Source organism: Emys orbicularis, chromosome 4 (genome assembly GCF_028017835.1).
Source record: "Emys orbicularis isolate rEmyOrb1 chromosome 4, rEmyOrb1.hap1, whole genome shotgun sequence".
NCBI lineage: Eukaryota > Metazoa > Chordata > Testudines > Emydidae > Emys > Emys orbicularis.
Genome location: NC_088686.1, coordinates 23,099,492 through 23,121,750, shown reverse-complemented (window position 1 = coordinate 23,121,750; position 22,259 = coordinate 23,099,492). Strand labels below are relative to the sequence as shown.

General features: G+C 40.1%; 1 protein-coding gene across 1 annotated transcript in view; it reads left to right on the top strand.

Annotated features, from left to right (window-relative positions):
* WDR20 (WD repeat domain 20) overlaps positions 1-10,662 on the top strand; it is a 45,550-nt gene extending 34,888 nt beyond the window's left edge. The window contains exons 2-3 of the mRNA XM_065402911.1: positions 1,570-1,752; positions 9,292-10,662. Coding sequence (XP_065258983.1) covers positions 1,570-1,752; positions 9,292-10,590 — 1,482 coding nt within the window. The 3' untranslated portion in view covers positions 10,591-10,662. The remainder of the gene's footprint in view (positions 1-1,569; positions 1,753-9,291) is intronic.
* Positions 10,663-22,259: the final 11,597 nt, after the last annotated feature.

Below are 22,259 nucleotides of genomic sequence, written 5' to 3'. Positions count from 1 at the left end.
GCTAAAAATGTTTCCTGTGCTGTAATCTGTACCACACACAACTCTGCCTAGCAACAAGTACAGTAACTCCTTGCTTAACGTTGTAGTTATGTTCCTGAAAAATGCGAAACGATGTTAAGCGAATCCAATTTCCCCATAAGAATTAATGTAAATAAGGGGGGTTAGGTTCCAGGGAAACTTTTTTCACCAGACAAAAGACTATATATTTTTTCACCAGACAAGACACTCTGTGTGTATGTGTATGTATACACACACACACTGTTTTTAAACAAACAATTTAATACTGTACACAGTAATGATGATTGTGAAGCTTGGTTGAGGTGGTGAAGTCAGAGGGTGGAAGAGGGTGGGATATTTCCCAAGGAATGCCTTAGTGCTAAATGATGAACTAGCACTGGGCTGAGCACTCAAGGGTTAACACATTATTGTTAATGTAGCCTCACACTCTACAAGACAGCACAAATGGAGGGAGGGGAGACAGCATGGCAGACAGAAACACACACCGTGTGTGTGTGTGTGAGAGAGAGAGATGTGCATTGCCCCTTTAAGGACGCTGACCGCACTCTAAGTACATTGCCTTTTTAAGTAGATCAGCAAGTTTGAGACAGCAGCCGCTGCCTGCTCCCTCAGTCCTGAGCCCTGTCATGTTCCCCCTGCTCTATAGAGATGGGGTAAGCAGGGGGGAGGAGGACACCCTGACATTAGCTCCCCTCTCCTGCGCCGCCGCACCCCCCCACCCCCCCCCGGCACAGCAAGCAGGAGGCTCTTGGGAACAGCTCCAAGGCAGAGGGCAGGAGCCCCACATGGCAGTGGGGGGAGGGACAGCTGAACTGCCGGCAATTGGTAGCCTACTGGGAGGCTGCTGCACAGGGGAGTGGGGAGCTGAGGGGGGGCTGCTGGTCCACCCTGGTTCCAAGCCCCCACCAGCTAGCTCCAATGAGCTGCTCTTTCTGCAAACAGTGGACAAAGCAGGCGGCTGCCAACAACGTTATAAGGGAGGATTGTGCAACTTTAAACAAGCATGTTCTCTAACTGATCAGCAGTGTAACAAGGAAACAAAGTTAACTAGGATGACTTTAAGTGAGGGGTTACTGTATGTGGGAAAGCTTTTGCCAGAAAAGTTGGGGGGGGGGAAAGGAGACCTTTCCCCCCGTCCATCAGAGCATCCCTTCTCAAAGGAGCCCTGGTGGAAACGTGGCTATGTAGAGGCTGGAGCCTAGATATTATTCTTTGAGTGTCATTAATCTTCATGTGGGATATAGTGTAACCACAATGGGTGGACATGATTCAGTATTTAGTAAAACTGAAAGACATATGTAATAGATAAACCTGTGTGTGTGTGTGTGTGTGTGTGAAATTGCTGAAAGCATCTCACCTTTTGTGCACACAGCAATGGTAACTTACTAAAGCCAAATTGATTAATATTTAAAGTTGCTTTATAACTTCACTACATTTGTTGATCATCTTGCTACATACAGCAAACTTGTTCACTAATATAATTTAGTTTATCATAAAAAGTGTATACATAACAGACTATCTTAATTTTTGTTTTCATTGCTCTTTTTGCAGGCTGCTGACTTGAGTAAACCAATAGACAAAAGGATATACAAAGGAACGCAACCTACGTGTCATGACTTCAATCACTTAACAGCCACAGCAGAAAGTGTCTCTCTACTAGTGGGCTTCTCTGCAGGCCAGGTCCAACTTATAGACCCTATTAAAAAAGAAACTAGCAAATTATTTAATGAGGAAGTAAGTAGGAATCTTGATCTTTTTGCATGGAAACATGTCCTATTTTAAAAAGTTATTATGTAAGTAAGCTCAAAGATTGCCACTAAAAATATGTGAACTCTTGCACTATAAGGTGTTTTTTCACCAAAAATTTGTCTAGACTAGTTATGGTTGTATTGTAACTACTTAGTTGATTGCCTGTTTACTTGAGTTAACTAGCATGAATGTAAATGCTACTGTAGACACTCCACAAACATTTTGTTCAAGGGTGAACCACAGACAGAAACAAACATTTGTGCATGGTAACACATGGTCATTGAATGGCTGCACAACTAGCATAATTGCCAAATGACTTGAATTTAGAATTTGCAATTAACTCTAGCAATCAAAAGCCTTATTCTAGACAGCCTGAAGAAGAGGTCTAGCCTGGCTCAATTTGGGATTAGTGGGAGGCCCCCCTTCCCCCATCCCCACTGATAGCTGTAGAGTAGGGTCTTGAAAACAGTCTCATTCCCAGTAGGGTGCTGCTTTAGACCTATCTAGTTCCTCTTCACACCTCTAGGAGCAGCTACAACTAGATCAGGAGAGGGAAATTCTCCTTACCCTTTCCTCTTCCACTTCCCGCATCTTCTCCCCAATTCCCCTTGTCTTGCTGAGTGGGGAAAGTTTGCGTTTTCTTGGAATGCACCACTTAAAGGTGCCTTTTGGTAGAAACCAATGTACAGCAGAGTGAAGCTTCACTATGCTTTTGTCTATACTAGAAAAAATGGGACCTATAATTCACCACTGGTACAGCTGCATTGGTGTGAGCTGTAGTTTAGAAAAGGCACAAGTAGCCTCTGAAATTTTATCACTTTCACATAAATTTGTTAGTTTGACATAATGGCAAACTTCTGTGACCTTGTCGGCACTTGAATTCCCATTGATAAGGCTACGATTTAATCACAGAGGTCACGGCAGTCATGGATTCCGTGACTTCTAGGGCTTCAGGAGGTGGAGTGGGACTGTGCACCCCTATCCTGCAACTAGGGCTGACTGGAACCAGTACCCTGCAGCCCAAGCCCCCCAGCTCCCACTGGGGGCTGCAGCTGGGGCCATGCGCCCCAGCCCTGTGGCATCCTGGGTTTGGCGGGGACTGCAGCCGGAGCCACATGCCCAGTCCCGCGGTTGCCGGGGGCTGCAGCCGGGACCATGCGCCGCAAACCTGGGGCGTCCCGTGCTTGCAGGGCCAGCCTTAGGGAAAATGGCACCCTGGGCGAACTTGTGTTTTGGTGCCCCAGCCCCTGTGGGCGAGCCCTCCCCTTGCCCCTGGCCCTCATGGGCTCCCCAGGCTCCTCACCCTCCCTCCACCCTAACTCCTGCAAGGTGCCCCCTTCGCCCCTAATGCCTGCTCCCCCTCCTGCACCCCTAATCCCTACACCCCTTCACTCCTAACCTCTGCCCCCTCCTGTGCCCCACCCCCTGCACTGTGCCCCCTTCACCCCAACCCCTGCACCTTCCTCCTGAGCCCCTAACCTCTGTACTGTGCCCCCTTTGCCCCTAACCTTTGCATCCCCCTCCTGCACCCACGTGGGGAAACTGACCTGGATGCACAAAGCAGCTGGCATTGCTGCTTGCTCGCTCCCCCACTGGATGGCTGCTCATCTGCCCCGTGCAGCCATAGGGGGCTGGGGGGGGACGCAAAAGGAGTGATGTCGGGGCTTCCTGCATCCAGGTCACTTTCCCTGTAGGCTGCGTAAGGGGAGTGCAAGAGAGCAGCAGCTCCTGATGCCTCAGCACAGCCCAGGTGGGGAAGTGACCTGGATGCAGGGAACCCTGGTGTGTGTGTTGGGGTGACTGTGTGTGTTGTGTTGAGGGGAGTGTGTTTGTGCCTGAGTGAGTGTGCTGTCTCTTTAAGAAAGCACTCTGGGTCAGGAGCCTGAACTAGGCTTGTTCAGACACAAGCAGATGCCAGCAGCTCCGGACCCAGAGTGGCAGCAGCACACACAGATTCCCTCTGCCCCGTCACCCCAGCTTAGTGGAAATCAGGTACATGGGAGGAGGGGGGACACGCTGCTGCTGCGCTGCCTCCCTCTCCCCCGGCAGAGCAGAAAGGAGGACACTCCCAGTCCAGGGCGACTTCAGGGACGAGTGGGCAGTGGAGGGGGACAGGAACAGCAGCAGCTGCACATGTGGAGGAGTGGCACCCCTGCTCCAGAGGAGTCACCTGGCTCCGACGACAGGTCGTCTAACTGCCCCCTGCAGCTCGGGTCTCTCCCCCCTCCCCCACTCTGCTGCTCGCTTCCCTGCCGTGCTGCCTCTCGGCAGCGGGTCAGGTGGAAATCCAAACCCTGCGCATGGTGCACCCTTGGGTGGGCCATCCTGGGCAGGTGCCCATACAGCCCACTCCAAAGGCCGGTCCTGCGTGCTTGGTGGGGGCCACGTGCTTCAACCCTGAGGCTTCCTCCAGGGGCTGCAGCTGGGGCCGCGCGCCCCTGCTCGGTGGCTTCACCCGGGGACCATGTGCCCCCCTTGTGGCTTCCCAGGGCTTTGTTTATTGCCTGTGACCTGTTCGTGACTTTTACTAAAAATAACCGTGATAAAATCTTAGCTTTACCCATTGATGTAGAGGAAATGGCGATAACATCAATGGAGACTTCGTGCAGACATAACCCATGTTGTCTAACCATGAGTAAGCCAACTCCATGACAAAGCCTGCATTCTACCTACATGACTCTTTCTAAAAGGTGAAGGTGCACTGGTGGTGAATTAGTTCTAGTTTTTGCCAGTATATATGGTAAGCATAGAATAAAAGTTGATAAATGCATTCAAACAGCTTGGGACACTCTCCCCATTTCACAATAACTGGTTCCATTAAAGTGAAATGAATCGCCTCTCATACCACTGAGGCAATAAACAAATGAGATGGTATTTGGGGAAAAAAAAAAAAAAAAAGACTTATGGCAGAGGAGGTCACTTAATACTAGCAGTAGAAGAGATTGGAAATGCAGCTAATAGTGACAGGTTTGGTTGCCTGTGCTAACCTTAAATCTTAAAATTGCCACCATTAATTAACCACAATTTTTTCAAGCTGAAGTGTGGTTAGCTGCAACTAGCAGTGTATCGAAGTGTAGACTTTTACTTGTTCTCTAATCCTGGTAGTTTTAATTGTAATAGGTTCCTCAGCTATTGCTGCCAAATCTGGGAGCCACCAAGGGGCAGACAAATTGACACCCCCAAGAGTTAAGAAATGTTTGCATCCAGTTCAAGACTTGCCCAGGCTCGTATCTCTTGCAAAATACACTTGTTGTCACCAGTGATTTGAAAGCACTTGGGTGAGTGGTCAAAATATTACTGCCTCCTTTTTTAAAAAAAGAGGCAATCAAGATGGCAGATTCCTTCTGACAAATACCTGATTAGTAAAGTAACCTGCTGATATCCCAGATCTTTACTCTCATAGTTGCCTAATGAAACAAGTTCAGTAAGATAAAATCAGTCCTATTACTTTGATCAAAATATAAAATCATTGGAATATGCAAGACGTAGGGACTTGAAAGGCTCAAGAGGCTATTACTTTTGGGGGAATTCTGTGCCAAAAAATTAAAAATTCTGCATGCAATATTTTAAAATTCTGCATATTTTATTTGTCCAAATAACACAATATAAACATGCCAGTTTCAATTATTTTGGTAATTTATTTCAAAATAACTGTCAGCAAGTATGTCTGTAACAAAACAGACAGACTCACAAAGATTTAGGAAATGTTTTTTTGACAGATTCCTTACTGGGCATATTAATGCAGAACTTTGAGTAATTCATTTAAACTACGATACAGAAATGTATTTCCACACCCCTTAAAAGCAGTGCAAAGGCTTGGGGGAGTCACGGGGTAATGGAGGAGCTGAGGGAGAGGAGAGGAGCTTTGGAGTGAACCTGGAGGGTTGTTAGGTGTGGGTGGGAGAAATATGGAACGTTCTTTTTTGGGGGGGGCAGGGGTTTTTAAGGAGTTGGGGAGCCTTCCCCATGCAGACCCTGGCTGACCCCGAGCCTCTCCCATTCAGTCAGGCACATCTGCCCCTGTCCCCATGTGGCCCAGAGACCCCCTTCCCATGCAGCCCCTGGCTCAATGCTGTCACCTCACTAGCTACTGAGCCCGCTCCCCAATCTGTGACCCCATAGCAGCCCTGTGTGCCCCACTCTGCCTCCTAACCTGGCTCCACTGGCAGGCTGTTGTAACGAATACAGTTGGCTGCTAGCTGTTACTGCTGGTCAGCCAGCTGTTCTGGGGCCACAGCTGCTTCTGGTGGGCGAAAGGTGAAATTGCAGCACTTCTTGGGCAGAATGTACTTTCTACTGTGGGGGGAAAATTTCACACCAGACATTAATTCTGTGCATGCGCAGTGGTGCAGAATTCCCCTAGGAGTAGACTATGGAACCTCTTGCTTCTGGTTGGCTGTTCAAATCCAGTCCATTTTTGTAGTGGTGGAAAATTTAGTCTTAATTGTATGTGAAATGAATTGGTGGTGGTCTTATTTCCAGTGGACAGGTCTGTAATCCAATTACAGCACCCTCTGGTTGGGCAACTGAACTATTAACTATCAAGCCTGTGGTCTATGCATTATTTTTGATTCTCCCCTCTCTTTCGACCCACACATTAAAGCCAGGTCTGAAATCTTGCAGGTTCTCCTTGCACAACATCTCCAAGATCCAACTTCTCCCTTCTACCCACACCACCAAACTTCTGAGCAAATTCTTTAATCTCCTTCTCCAGCTTCTCTGCCTGTAACCGGGTCCCCTTTCAAGTCTGTTAATGTGGCTGTTAGGATTATCTTCTTGTCTTACCTTCCCGCCTTTTACTCTCTTAAGTCCCTCCACTGACTCCTTCATTTACTGTATCAAATGCAGACTTTTCCTTGCTTTCAAAGCCCTCCACAATTTAGCCTCACCCTACCTGTTCAACCTGTTATTTTATAGCACAGTCTCTCTGCCAATGTTACCAGCCACAATTTTCTGTTTCTCCCACAAGCATTTTAGTGCTTTCTCCCATGCTGTACCTTGTGAATTGGAAAAGCTTCCAGTCAAAAATCCATAAACCCATCACCTTATTCTCCAAGTCTCCCTCAAAACTCTGCTCTTCCTAATGCATACAGAAAACTGCAACCTTGATGGTTAAGCAGGTGGCAAGTTGTGATCGCTCACTAAGATTTGTACACCTCCCATTTTTGTTATCTTTTGTCATCTGCATCTCCACCTCAATCTGCTTGTTTCTCATCCACCTATTATGTCTTGTCATCTTAGATTGTAAGCTTTTGGGGGCAGGAACTGTCATCTGTTTCTGTACAAAACCTTCCATTAATGTAGTTGTGGCCTTCAGGTGCTAGTGTAATATAAACGTTGAATAATATTCACCCCCTGTAGATGGGGTCTCTTGCCCATTCTTGGGCCACATTAATAGAGCAGTGTGAGAGCGCTTCCATTTTGCCATCTCAGTACTTATTCCATGGCTAGAGGACAGATGTGGCCTGTGGCAGGCAGGATTGATCCAGTTTCCTAGCATCATACTTTTAGTAAAGGTAATTCTCTAACTAATATTTTGTTGGGGTCACAATACAGGCATGATTGGCCAACAACAAAACAATTACCACAATTAAAATAATTAGCACACAAACCAACTCCTTAGTTCACCACAAAAAACGAGCAAAACTGCTATTTGAAGATGCTTGTTATTTCAGAAGAAATTTTGCTAGATGAAATTACTGTTCTGAATCTTCAAATACAAAATGATTTAAACTCATCTTTTTGGTAGTCCATAATAAGTACTTGGCATACAGATTTTGGCTTTCATCCTCAGGTTGACAGCAATAGAAGTGCTTCAAAGCATAGCTTGAAATGTTCATTTAACTGCTGCTTTTCAGTGTGGTAGATAAATACACGTCTACTGCCTCATCCTTCAATTCATTTTTTTCTGACAAATAGCTAAGTGCACTCTACAGCCAGTCAGTCCCTGTATGTTTCCCTGGGAACTCCTTTTTTACTTATTGCAATCTTGACTTTTTGTATATCTTAACTGTTCTTTCAACCTACAAACTGTGGCCCATAATACTTTCACTTATTTACTGCTGTTGCTTGTTTCTGCCCTAGATCACATTGGAGGTGTGGGTGGTCAGGTGGGCAGCGTGATGGATCAGCTCAGAGTTTACAAATATCTATTGGGCACCATGGCTGGACTAGCAGGCTCAAGCAGCCAGGTGAAATTTGCTAAGCAGCTTTCAATTTTTTCATCACTAAGACACTCAAAATATCGTACATATGCATATTTAATACACATGGTCACTCATTGGCCTGGTCCACACTAACCCCCCACTTCGGACTAAGGTACGCAAATTCAGCTATGTTAATAACGTAGCTGAATTCGAAGTACCTTAGTCCGAACTTACCGCGGGTCCAGACGCTGCAGGCAGGCTCCCCTGTCGATGCCGCGTACTCCTCTCGCCGAGCTGGAGTACCGGCGTCGACGGCAAGCACTTCCGGGATCGATCCCAGAAGATCGATCGCTTACATCCGGACCAGGAAGTAAGTATAGACGTACCCTTAGTCTCTCGATTTGTGGAAGTACTTAATACTTTAAATGAGACTGCTTGTTGTACAGATGGTGATCATAGAATAGCAGGGTTGGAAGGGACCTCAGGAGGTCATCTAGTCCAACCCGCTGCACAAAGCAGGACCAATTTCCCAACTAAATCATCCCAGCCAGGGCTTTGTCAAGCCTGACCTTAAAAACCTCTAAGGAAGGAGATTCCACCACCTCCCTAATGATCTAATGGACTTCTATGTTTCTCTGATATGTGAAGGGTAACTTGGAAAAGGGATGCTCTGATTTAAATTCTCTGACCAGTACTTAATTACAAGCCATCAATTTTCCTTCCACCTCTGGGAATTTGGTTATTGTAAGTCAGAGGAAGTAATCATAGCATATACCTATAGTATATATCTTGGCACACGTTCACTGCAGACTTTAGTAACTCTAGAATCTTCCACTGGGCTCCTAAAGCTGCCGTGTTTTTTTTTTTTTTTTTTTTTTTTTTTTTGAGGGCAAGTCCCATGTGTGGCTTTTGGGATTTAATCTGAACTCTGGTCTTAACTTTGTTTTGATTTCTAACTAAATATAAGCTTAATATAGAGTGTAGGTGAGTAACTTCTATTCACACAGATTGCATACTATTTTTGAGACCGTGTTCTTTGGCTCCTTAAGTAAACCTCTTGTTTTTGCTGAGCTTGTAGAGGTAAATCTAAGAATGTTAAATTGTGATCTATAACAAATTGGCCTAGTTACTGAGAGAGATTTATTATTGAATAAAAATTGGACCAGAAAGAATAAAAGCACCTTTTCCCCTAAACAGTAATTCCTCCTCTTCCTAACTGCCTATCTTAAGCTGACTGGAGCTTCTTTTGCAAATAACACCATTTTATAACTGTCAGAAGTTTGACAGTATTCAAAATTCAGTCAAATTTTATTTTAATAGATGTAAACTGTAAAACTGTCACCCTTCTGATGCATATCTTGTTCTTTGTTTTTCACAGAGACTAATAGACAAGTCCAGAGTAACCTGTGTAAAATGGGTACCAGGTTCGGAAAGCCTTTTCCTAGTAGCTCATTCCAGTGGAAATATGTACTTATATAATGTGGAGCACACTTGTGGTACCACAGCCCCACACTACCAGCTACTTAAGCAAGGAGAAAGTTTTGCAGTCCACACTTGCAAGAGTAAATCCACAAGAAATCCTCTACTTAAATGGACCGTAGGCGAGGGTGCCCTGAATGAATTTGCTTTTTCCCCTGATGGGAAATTTTTGGCGTGTGTGAGCCAAGATGGCTTTCTTCGTGTGTTTAACTTTGATTCAGTGGAGTTACATGGTACAATGAAAAGCTACTTTGGGGGCCTACTATGTGTGTGTTGGAGCCCAGATGGGAAATACATTGTAATAGGTGGAGAGGATGACTTGGTAACGGTTTGGTCTTTTGTGGACTGTCGAGTAATAGCTAGAGGCCACGGACATAAATCATGGGTTAGTGTTGTGGCATTTGACCCATATACCACTAGTGTAGAAGAGAGTGACCCAATGGAATTTAGTGGTAGTGATGAGGATTTCCAAGACCTCCTTCATTTTGGTAGAGATCGAGCAAATAGTACACAATCTAGGTTATCAAAAAGGAACTCTACAGACAGTCGTCCAGTAAGTGTTACATATAGGTTTGGTTCTGTAGGCCAAGACACACAACTCTGTTTGTGGGACCTTACAGAAGATATTCTCTTCCCTCACCAACCTCTATCAAGAGCAAGGACACACACAAATGTTATGAATGCCACAAGTCCACCTGCAGGAAGTGGTGGAACTAATCCAGGAAGTAATGGAAACAGTATCACAACACCTGGAAACTCAGTACCCCCTCCTCTTCCACGGTCAAACAGCCTTCCACATTCTGCAGTCTCAAATGCTGGCAGTAAAAGCAGTGTCATGGATGGTGCCATTGCTGCTGGTGTTAGTAAGTTTGCAACCTTATCGCTACATGATCGGAAAGAAAGACACCATGAAAAAGATCACAAGAGAAATCATAGCATGGGACATATATCTAGCAAGAGCAGTGACAAACTGAACCTAGTTACTAAAACCAAAACGGACCCAGCTAAAACTTTGGGAACACCTCTCTGTCCCAGAATGGAAGATGTTCCCTTGTTAGAGCCTCTTATTTGTAAAAAGATAGCACATGAAAGACTGACTGTGTTAATTTTTCTTGAAGACTGTATAGTCACTGCTTGTCAGGAGGGATTTATTTGCACATGGGCAAGGCCTGGTAAAGTGGTAAGTTTTAATCCTTAATGCTGCATCAAAGAACTAGAACTTTGAATAGGTAGTTTTCTCAATATACCTGATTATTGGATATAAAATTTCTTTATGCTTAATGTAAAAAGGTTATTTCCTCAGAGCCATACTTTTGGATACTGCATGCCATATTTCTGAATGATTTGAAGTGTCTTGGGGTACATTTCTTAGTTGCCTTCCAACCAGAGAAATACTGTATATCCAAAGTTTGTGTTCCTATATTTTCAAACTTTTTTAGTATAAACACATGGTGAAGACAAAGATTTAAAAACTAGATTAAAAGTATTCAATCACTAAAGTAACAATATTAGTCATTCACACATTTTCCTGTGCTGCCGTTTTCCTGTGTTTTGAAATACTACTGCTTTGAGTCTACCATGAAATGCTAGCTTTTTTAGAATTTAGGTATCCCATCTGAAAACTTAAGTGTTTAACACTACCTTTTTATGGATTTCTGGAATATTAATAAATGTCAGTCAACTTGTGAGCAAACTTTTTAAAACTCTCTGCTGACCATATTGGGAATAATTTGCAGTATCTTGCCTGAAATTGTGAATCAGTCCTAAATGCATAATACATTACTAATGAGATTTTATGAACCTGTATAAAGATCTTAATTTTTATAGGGCTCATTATCATGAGAAGAATCATGGCCACAGTTTTTTTTTAAAAAAAAAAATTCTGCATAAACAGCTTCATGTTTGGTCCAATAGTGTCATTTTTACTAGTCAAATATGCAGGCAAAAAAGAATTTTTAGTGGGTTTCTTTCAGGCAATCACTTCTATCAATTTAAGGTAACACATTTCTAGGGTTTTTACCCTCCCTTGTAAAAGCCTCTTAATCTTGAATACAATATTTATCTTGTCCATTGCATGGCAAATTTGTTTTCTTGTGTTTTCTAAAACTAATTGCCAGTTTATAACCTCAAGCACCTTCTATGCCAAGATAGCTTTGTTTAACATTCTCTGATGAAATGCAGTTCTGAGAACCAGCAGGGGCTTGTGTAAAAATGCAGCACTCATTAGGCTATTGCATTCCTGGAGTATTGGTCTTAAATTATTTGAATATTTTCCTAATTGGACAATATAGATATATGTAGTTCCTTAATCCTAAACTACTTGATTCTCTAGAGTCATGTTTGTAGTTGGAGCAACCACTGTGTTCCAGAAAACTAAAATACACCACAACTAACTTCAGATTTCTGTTGCAAGGAAGTCTCAGAATGAATGATCAGAATTATTCCTTTAAAAAAAAAAAAAAAAAAAAAGTGGTGATTCTAGCTGCTTTGAAACCCCAAGCACATATTGAAAAAGCTCCTCCAGTCTGGTTCTCAAATCTGTCCTATTATATGCACACATTGAGAACCCCTTCCACTCAGCATCTGTGCACACTTAGTGGCTAGGTCTACTAAGTCTGAACATAGTGTATCTTTCTCTTAAAGGTGGGGGAAAGGGCATTACTTTACCTTTAAAGATATTTAGTACATGAGAATCATTAACTCAAAATAGTGAAACTACATTACACTGGAACTACTTTAACTTCTGTGAATCAGTGCAAGTCACAAACATTCTTATGAAAGTAACTTTAAACATGTGCATCAGTGTCTCAGCTTTCTGGAGTAGAATATTGCCATTTTGCATAACTGTTAACCCAGATTGCGTGTGTATTACTAAACACTACCCCTTTACATTTCCTTTCTATGAACTTATAAATTAGGTTTCCTTAAACTGCTGAGTGTAACTTAATCCGTTTTTGTGCATTGATGGTTTTGATTTAGAATACAACATCTCAAATATTTCAGATATAGAGTATGCAGTACCCAAAATCAGGATTTATGTATTTGGCTAATATGGAAAACTTTAATTACAGGTAAGTCATTTCCATGCTGAAGTTATCACGATCTTTCAAAATTAATATATTGCACACTGATGTAAATGCCATATTATTTAGGATATATTTACTTCCCTAGAAAGATATTTTTCAAATGGACTTGTTTCTCTGATTTCTTCATTTGCATTTACAGTGAGTTCACTCTGCTATTTAAACTAAGTTTTAGTGGCATGTTTACAGGAGTTTGATGGGGAAGTATCCGTGCCAGAAAGATAAGCATCTTTTGGTTTATAGGATAGAGCACTTATAATAACTTTATGCATATTTAACGAGAATGGTCAAAGTATAAAAACACTGATGGTAACGTGTCACTTCTGGGTTATATACCACACATTTCTATACTGCCAGTAGTTTTATCCTTGGCTAAGTCTGTCACTTTGGAGTTTAAAGCTGCTATCTTTTGTCTTCCTCCCATTATCTGGGTTCCTGACAGTCCTGGAAGACTGCCTTCCCTACCATTTTTTCGTGCTAAAAAAAGTTCTTCCACCATTGCCTCACCAACAGCCTCAGTTGAGTGCCAACCATAACCAACCCAAAGAAAGACTGAACAGAAAATTAAACTAACCTTGCAGTAGAAAGCATCTGTGCCAGTGAGCCATCTCTACCTTTCCCTCTCATTTGCCTCCTTTTTGGAAGAGCCATGAAAGCACCGACGACCAGGCGTAGGGTGGTCTTCCTCATTTTAGACCTATTGAATCTCTTGCCCACAGTGTTTTTGTCTCTACTGGCCTTGGCTGAAAATCCAGAAATGGATCTTCAACCTTGATTCCATTAGGCCAGTATGATGCACTGCCATCCCAGCCCCATACAGCCTACGCACAAACTTTATGAATTACTTCAGTTTACCCATCATACCTTGAGCTTTCTTATTGGCTACTTTATTCTTGTAAAGTATGTGATCCAAACACACTTTTAAAATGAACATACTAACTCTTGGACAAAAGCAGTGCAAGGGATTTACAAAATCAGTAAAACAAATTGGGCTGGGGTGATGGGGAAGCATGCTTTACCTGTCTGAAAAATGAACGAACAATTTTTCCTTTCAGTCTGATCCATTCATTTGTGAATTTCACTTTCTCTCATTTTAGGAACTACAATTTTAGTCCCCTCTTCTTGAGGGTTTGACTTTTGAGTGTTTTTTTTTTTTTCTCCTTAGTTGAGTAACTGTCATCAGATTGGCCATGGGGATTGCTCCCTAGGAAAACCTAGCTGGGGTCATGGAAATTTTCATCTTATCCCTTAACATGTCTGAAAACAATTTAAATAGGAGAGAATTAGAAAAGTGAAATTGCATATGAATCACATTGCCAGTTACTTCAAGCCAAATTGCGTATACTACAGATGCAGTAAAAATGCTTCGTATTTACATGCAAAGGAATTTAATAATTCTTTTACTTTAAACTGTTTTACTAGGCATGAATGTAGCTAATTACAATTACTAATTTTATTACTAAATTACAATTACAAAAGTTATTTCAATTCAAAATAAACTGTATTATCTAAATGTTTGAATGATACTAAAATTTAACCTGCTTATCTTGTACAACCACTTTGTTTTAATTTAAGGGAAACTTACCACTTATTTCTCTTTTCTGAGAGAGCTCAAGGTAAGATTGGACAAAACTACAAAGAGTGAAATGGCAGTATATATCTGGCAGACTAAATACGTTACCATTTTGTGAAACAATGCACATGAAATTTAGAATGTTTTTGATTCTTATTGTACATGAAAATCTTAAATTATAACATCCTTAAATCTTCCAACTAACTACAGTTGTAGTACGGTATCATGTTTTAGTATGACTAATGGTTTTTGCTAAAAGTACTTAACAAACATTCATATATTATACTTTGGCGAGTGGGAAGACTGGCTACACATTAATTCTTCCTCAGTGGAAAAGAGCATTTTTTTCAATACAACTGAAGTTCAGTTACTGGTATTTTGAAGTACTATCAAATTAGAATTATTTCAATGTGATAAGGGTATCTGCGTAAATTCTACAGTAAAACTGAATCACGGCTATATGATTTCAGGTTACCAAGGTGCAATTTGAAGCTTCCTGTAATGTGCATATAGTAGCAAATGAAATTGCACATATAGTACACCTTCATTAGCAGAGTGAATTTAAACTAATACACTGGTTTGATAATGTATAGCAAGGTGTGCACAATGGAGGTGTGGCAAAGTGACTTCAGTGAAGCCAGGAGAGATCATAACCCTGTATAAAAGGTCTTATGGGTGAGGGTTTCTGTTTCATGTTAGGAAATAACATGCCTTTTACTAAATACTTGCAGAAATCCCATGTTTTGAACTATCACCTTTTTCAAACTTGGTTATGTACTTGAAGAGACTGTGTATACATCTGCCCCTTTAGCAGCTTAAATCAACTAAATTGATACTGAAAAAAATTGTTGGCCTGCTTATGTTACAATAATGAATTTCATGTCAGTTAATTTACTGTGGCACAACTTAGGTGTAAAAGTTAAAAACAAGATTTTTTTTCCCCTCCATTTTTACCAATTCTGTATACTTGAGTTTGTTAAAGATTGATATGTTAGGTGATACTGTACAAAATTGTATTGACTATATCTTTAGTGCAAATCAAAAGAAAATTCATATGTATTTCCTTTTTACACTTCCATCTAATTTCTTGACAACTTGAATAAATTTCATAGAGCCTTTCTAACATGAAATATTGTTAAATTAACTGTTGCAATAATTAAGCTTTAATAAGTATTGTTGGTATATTTATAATTTTAAAAATTCAAGTTTGTTTCATACTGCTTATTTTTTAGCTATTCTGTTGTCACTGTTACAGCTGAAGAACCTTACTAAATACTTGACATTACAAAATTTGCTGGGGTTGTCCTCTGTATACTGACGTTAAATAAAATGTGTGACTGAACTGTAAATGTAGATAATTTTCAATAGTCCTTTTCACATCAGAGTTCTGAAAGCTGGGATGTAACAAGTGAGAGGTTTTTTCTATATGCTATACATACCTTGCTGAACAGATGGCTACAGTGAAACTGCTAGCTTTTTAGCTGCCATTTTATAATTCAAGGGATTGACTAAATCATGCAGTTTTTGAGTAAATCTTTCAGAAATTGTTCTCAAGTTGATATTAAATCAAATGTGGGATTAGATCTGTCACTTCTAACTTTGAACTATGTTGTAAAGTTCACGTTTTCTTTTAAAATCCTTAAATATGAGAACAATGAAATAAATCGTTTTAAACTCGTATTTAGTAATTCAGACATTGGTAAATTAGGCTGTCAATGTGTATCCATCAAGCAGCAGTTGGAATGGAGAATTTTTGTCTTTGGACTCTACAGGAGCTCTTTCCCCTATGGATTCCAGTTCAGCCTGTGCTTCTCAGTCACAACCTTAAGTAGACCTTGAGGCTTACTATACAAAGCTGAGTTCACAGCCCTAACAATGTGGGCTTTATTCAAAAGAGAAGAGAATTCAGGTGCTTCCAACCTATAAATAATATCATAGGTCCAGAACAGACCAAGTTTGACATTGACTTTGATAGTCAAGTTAGGCTGATGTAAAATGCTGCCCACTCACTTCCATCAGAGATACATGGGGACAGCTCATCAAGGTTCTCCATCCCTTAAACCAGAGTTCCAGGTTTATTCACATAAGCAATCAACAAAGATAATATTCAGGAGGTTGTTTCTCAGGTTAGGGCTTTTCTAGCAGGGCCTTCAAATTCTCCTTATTTCATTGACCTAAGTTCTAGAGTTGTGGGCCCTGGCAAGCAGAGATCAGTTTCTCTGTTGGTGAGATTCCTCTGTAGCTTTCTGATGGGAGAAGCGTCTGTCCTTATTATTGGATTTAAACACTGGATGGTCTGGCACTTCAAGAAATAGTGAAGTGAACAACCTTAATGTGACTGGGCCTGGTAGCACTTTTGAAAGCATATGCTGAGAAGCAAGGTGAAATTCGTCCTGACGGCTTGCTGTGGGAACATCTGATTGTCAAATGCCATGTAATTGAGAATTGTTTGGTCAAACAAGTTCCACAGGAATTAGTAGGAATATGAAAGCAATCTGGCTTCCCCCTATTCTACAGTCATAATGGATACTTTGGTAAAAGATGTCTCTCAGCTGTAACCTGGCTTTTACTTGCCTTTTTAAATATTTCTTGCACAAAAGTCCTTAAGGAAATAGTCAGTGTGATCATTTTCTAGTCTGCCTTGATAGTTCAGATTTAGGTGGCACATCCGTCTTCACTATTTTCCATCCGTGCACTCTTTTCAGATTGAGAGTTTGCATATTCTTGGCTGCTGCAGTTTCTATTCAAAATTAAATTTGCTTGGTTTCTCTCAGGTTGCTTTTGTTTGACCTGACCTATAACCTAAATCTTGCCAAAAGTTCTAGTTTCAAAAGGCTAGAGAATGCTGCTCTCTGTACTTAAGTATGAGTCCTTTCCTCCTAAACTAGGTCCCATGCCTAGGTGGGATTAGGATCCTGTCAGCAAAAGCATGTGCGCGCTTCAGCAGGCTTTAGAGAAGATAAATAAGGCAGTTATACATTTACATTATACATAAACTCATGAGGTATAGTCTGCCTCTTGGACACAGGTGCCTGTCATATCTAAACCGACGTGTTAAGAGCCCTTAAGGTATGGTATACTTTATCTAATCTCTGTGGCTGTCTGAGGCAAAGAGGGTTTTTACATGGATTGTATATAGATAGTGGAATTTTAGTAGTCTGCTTTTTGTCACAAGGATGGAAATACACTTCAGCAATGAAATATATCCCTATACACTAATATATACCAGAAGTAAAATTGCATCTGAATCACTTGTGTTGCTGCTGCACACATTTACAAGGTACTTTATCCTGCTAGTACACAAACTATACTCACGCATGTGACATTACTACAGCAAAACAAGAAAAGGCAAGTAGATACTTCAGCACCAAACATAAAATTTCCATAAAATGAATAAATATTAAAAAGAAACAAAACAAATAGTCATTTTAAATAGAAATGACTGTAACATCAGCTTTCCCGTAACCCCTCTTTCTCCCAGGCTCTCCCAGTTCTTTTCAAGAAGTCTTCTGCTATATGGTGGGTGTATGTTCATAAAGGATTTGCCCTTTAAAAAAACAAAACAAAACAAAAAACCCATAACATTTTAACACCAGTTCACTAACTGATCTTATGACTCCATTAGGAATTCCTTTAATGTGATCTAGTAAAGAAATTCATGTAGCTCAGTGCCTCATCTTAACACTTGAACATTTACCTGAGCAAGCTACTGTTTGAGGTCTCATCTAAACAGTTTGTACCAGTTTAACTAAAACTGTGGTCTTAAAAAATTTAAAACAATGCAACTGTGTGTGTGGATACTCTTACTGGTTTAATTTGCATCTTAAAACTTAGAGGCGTAAGCCTAGCTAACAAGTTGAAAAGTGGATGGGAGTGTCCAAGCAAGGCTTTATACTGGTTTAGTTTTAATCATTTAAGACGTGATTTACACTGCTGCAGCTTGGTGATTGTATAAACAAGCCCTAATATATCAAGCATACCATATAGCACCTAGCTACCACCATATTCATTTTCACATTTTTCAGTTTCTCAATGAAAAACACCAACTTATCTATTGTTCCCTCTTTGGTTCTAATCAATTTTATCTTCATTCATATAAGAATATTTGTAACCCTATGGTGACCTTGATCGGCATTAATCTTATTCCTTATTTCATATTCACCAAGTATTCGTCTGAATTTCAAAAATCTATCAGCTATCAGGCTCAGCTGCTGTAATCTGGAAACTGCATTATAAATTTTTGTCTTCACACATTACTTCAGCCTCAAAAGGTATTTCAGAAGTTTTGTAAGTTTGTGAAAGTGAATTTAAAAAAAAACATCAAAATGCCATCAGTACTGAGAATTGTGGTACTCAATGTTTTTTAAAGGCAGTCTCTTCTGAATAGAAAATGCAAATATCGCTGGTTCAGAACTTGATTGGAATATCCTTACTGAGGTCTAATGCCTTTGCTAGATTTGCAGGATAGGGAATGAAAAGCTAAATGATTTTAAAGTTTGAGCATGCTCAATGAATATATTATGATTTCAGTCCTTCCCTCTTTATGAAATCACAGTATATGTTCTGGCAGGCCTGACTAGCATTTGGTAGGCCAAGGGACAGTTGCTGAAACAACTTGAATTAGAGAGAGAACACTGCTAAATCCTCCACCAAAAAGACCCGTCTTAACAGTAGGAACAAGGAAAAATATACATGAACTCTGCATATCTTCCCACCCTGGGCTTTCTGCAATTTTTGATGCATTCTATGATCTGTAACTTAAGGAGGTTCAGACATCGTAACCTGAACAGATAGACTTCCTCCAAAACAAAAACAAAAAAGCAGTGGCAAAACTATGAACTTCACACCTTACTCCATTCACCTTAGTAGGAACAACTTCAAAGCTTGACAGGGGGTAACTTTTTTTTCCTCTTGTAGTTTGAGTTTTTTAATTGGAAATTAATTCCTGATTTGAGTGTCTCATGTCCCATGAATGCTGTTCTAATTAAACATTTAATAAAGATAAATGCAAAAAATTAATACAGTTATTTAAGATGTCAGCAGTCACTTTTAATTTGCCCTTGCTGCATGCACACTAAGTATATTCTGTTCCTTGTTTGCTGAATACATAGCTTAATATAACTTATTTTGGTGCGTAGTATGCATTGTGTGCACAACAGAACAGATCTGAAGTTGCTGTAGGAATCTGAATTTCTTTGCACTTTAAGAACATAACGGCCATACTGGGTCAGACCAAAGGTCCATCCAGCCCAGTATCCTGTCTACCGACAGTGGCCAATGCCAGGTGCCCCTGACTTTGACTTTGAAGTGGGCAGCATTACTGTTGCATTAGCAGGATTTTTTGTATTTAAGAATTACTTTAAGTTTCTGTAACTTGTGTTCTGTCCCATCTTCTCTGGTCTATCCAAGAGTGGTTCAGTAAAGAGGCAAATGGCCTGCTGCAATCTTCATTTCTTTGCTTTTTTCCTTCTTGAACATAAGTTTTCCTCACCAAATTTTGATGATCATCCTCAGATCAAAATTCATAACCATATTCATAGTTTAAAGTCAGAAGGGATCATTATGATTATATATAGGCTGACTGCTGGTATAACACAGGTTAAAGAACCTCACCTAATAACTTCTGCATCAAACCTATAATTTGTTTGAGATAGAGCATATCACTTCAAAAGATATCCAGTCTTGATTTAAAGACTTCAAATTACAAATTTCAATTTTGTTAAATGTAATCTGTGCTACTCATTTTCATCCTTGGTCTTAATATGAATTATACTACTAAACTGTTACTCATCAGAATGTATTAGCTAATATTAGCTTTTCACATTCAAAGTGCTGTACAAACATCTAGTCTTCATAGACCACTCTGAAGTAGATAAGCAGTTATCCTAACTGTATAGATGGGCATCTGAACCAGACTGTACCTTGCTCAAAACTGCAGGAAGTATTTCAGAGCAGGAATTAAAACTCAGGAGTGACTATTGTCCAGTCCTCTATTCAAACTATTCAACTTTTTTTTTTTTTTTCTGATAAGAAAAAGGTATTCATAGCCCAGGAGATAAGGATGAGAATCAACCCAGTCTGGGTCCTAATGACTTGAATGCTGAAGATCATAGGGTATGTGGTACCACATTGAATGGTGGTAGTGCTTTCTAGAATCGCCCCTTTTTAAAGCACAGCTGTATATAGCAAAACACAGGAAGTGACTGCATTTCAAATAAGGGTTCCCTTAACATTCACAATGGATAGTGTCTATTTCTTGTTTGTCATGGCCCCTGGATACTATGGTCATGAGAAATACCTTGTCCTTTACCCCATCTTTATAGGATTTAATTTATGCTTCACAATCATGGGATTACTAGCATATGCACATGTCAGACCCTTGATTAATTTGTCATAAACAAGATTAGGAATATTGGTACCTAGGGATGTTTAACTACAGAATATCCTTTTCCACTGCATTTTAAAAGTTACTTAGTATGTGTAATCTTTTAAGAAAATGCAAAATTGTTTTGGTGTCATGGTTAGGATTAACAGACTCCTGGAACGTGGTACGTGATAACACTGTAAACTCTGCATGTGATTCAGCATTCTGGTATATTCATCACACATTTTATTCACTTTTTTTTTTAAAAAAAAAGTCCTTTTTAGTAACTTTTTCAGAAGTGCCCAATGACTTAGATGCTGTTAAAATTTTTACCCTTTATGTACAGTTCCACTCCCTATGCATCCTCCTCCTCCCAGAGAAGGAAGGCAAACCCTACCATTCCTCCTTCCATGTAATGCTGAACTCTGAAATGTGCAACTTTGTAAGGCCTGAATATCACATTTGTATATTTCATGACTGAGCCACAAATCTACTTCACTGCATAAATTATATGAAAATCAGTTATGCATTGCATACACAACAAAATAAAACAATTGTAGATGCTATTTACAGAGGGCAGTCTAAGGTGTAGCATACCGTACCATCTTCTGTGTACTTATTTTCTGCCATGAACCCCACCAATCCATGTGGATGCATCCCATGTCTGAATTGGTGGATCAGAGATTTAAGGGGAGGATGAGTTTACCTGAAATTAGTTTTTTTGTGACTCGGATCCACCAATCCAGAACTTCTTCCACTTCTGTTTGTGGTTTAAGAGAACAGGGATTTTTTTCTTTAGTAGGGGTTCCTGGATACTTGGATCCAAGCAAGAAAGAGCTCCTATAGACTCTGAAGATGTCACTAATTCTACATTCCTATTGTTAGTTGCATCTGATCTTGTCTAGCTTGATGGATCTGAGTCACAGGAACATAATTTAGAGGTAAGAAACAATTACTAAAAGTGTGATTTTTAGCTATATAGCAAGGGAAAGTGAAGTCATTATGTTAATCAGGGTACTTCAGGCTTAGCAGGTATTTAGTTCTTCAGGCTGTTAGCACTCTTTTTAATAACTAAATGACAAAGTGCAAGAAAACAAACCTGCCTTTTGGTGCAGATGTTTGTTTTTAAATCTGAAGGCTGGTGTCCAAATTGAAATTCAACCATTACATTTCTTTTCAATGAATGACATAGGGAAAAGCTTCTTGATCACCTGACAGCCAAGCACATAAATCAAAAGCAGAAAATACCTCTTTATTATACTATCTAAATCAGTTATCAACAAGAATCATATGTAGCTAAGAATGCTGCATAATTCTTAAGCTGCAAATCTGAAATATAAGCAAGCCACTATTGATTTGTGGTGCATTTCAATAAGGTGGTAAACTTATGAAAAAATTAAAAGTTAATGGACGTACCTAAATCCAAACTTAAATGGTAATGCAAAACTTAATGTGAATTATCTGAGTCTCCCCGCCACACTCATTGTCTTTTCCAGGCATTCTCATTCCCAACTAACATATAGGAATATTTGTTAAAATATTTCTTAAACAGTTTACTATTTATCATCAGCAGATGAGAACTTTGGATTCTCGCCAGTAGTATTAACATTAATGGAGGTTAACTGTCTAATTTTTTTTCTTGATGGCAGAGTAGACACATTGTCTGTGTAGTGCCCATTCGCTGTATATTTAACCATTAGTTCAAAGGATACTTACTATTTGTGTAGTGTGGTATAAAAAGTGTCCAGAAGTTGCCAGTGGCTTAAGAAAAATGCAAGGCAAACTAAGATCAAACATTTGCAACAAATTCAACATATTTGTTGAACATATTTATTAATCTCTCCCAA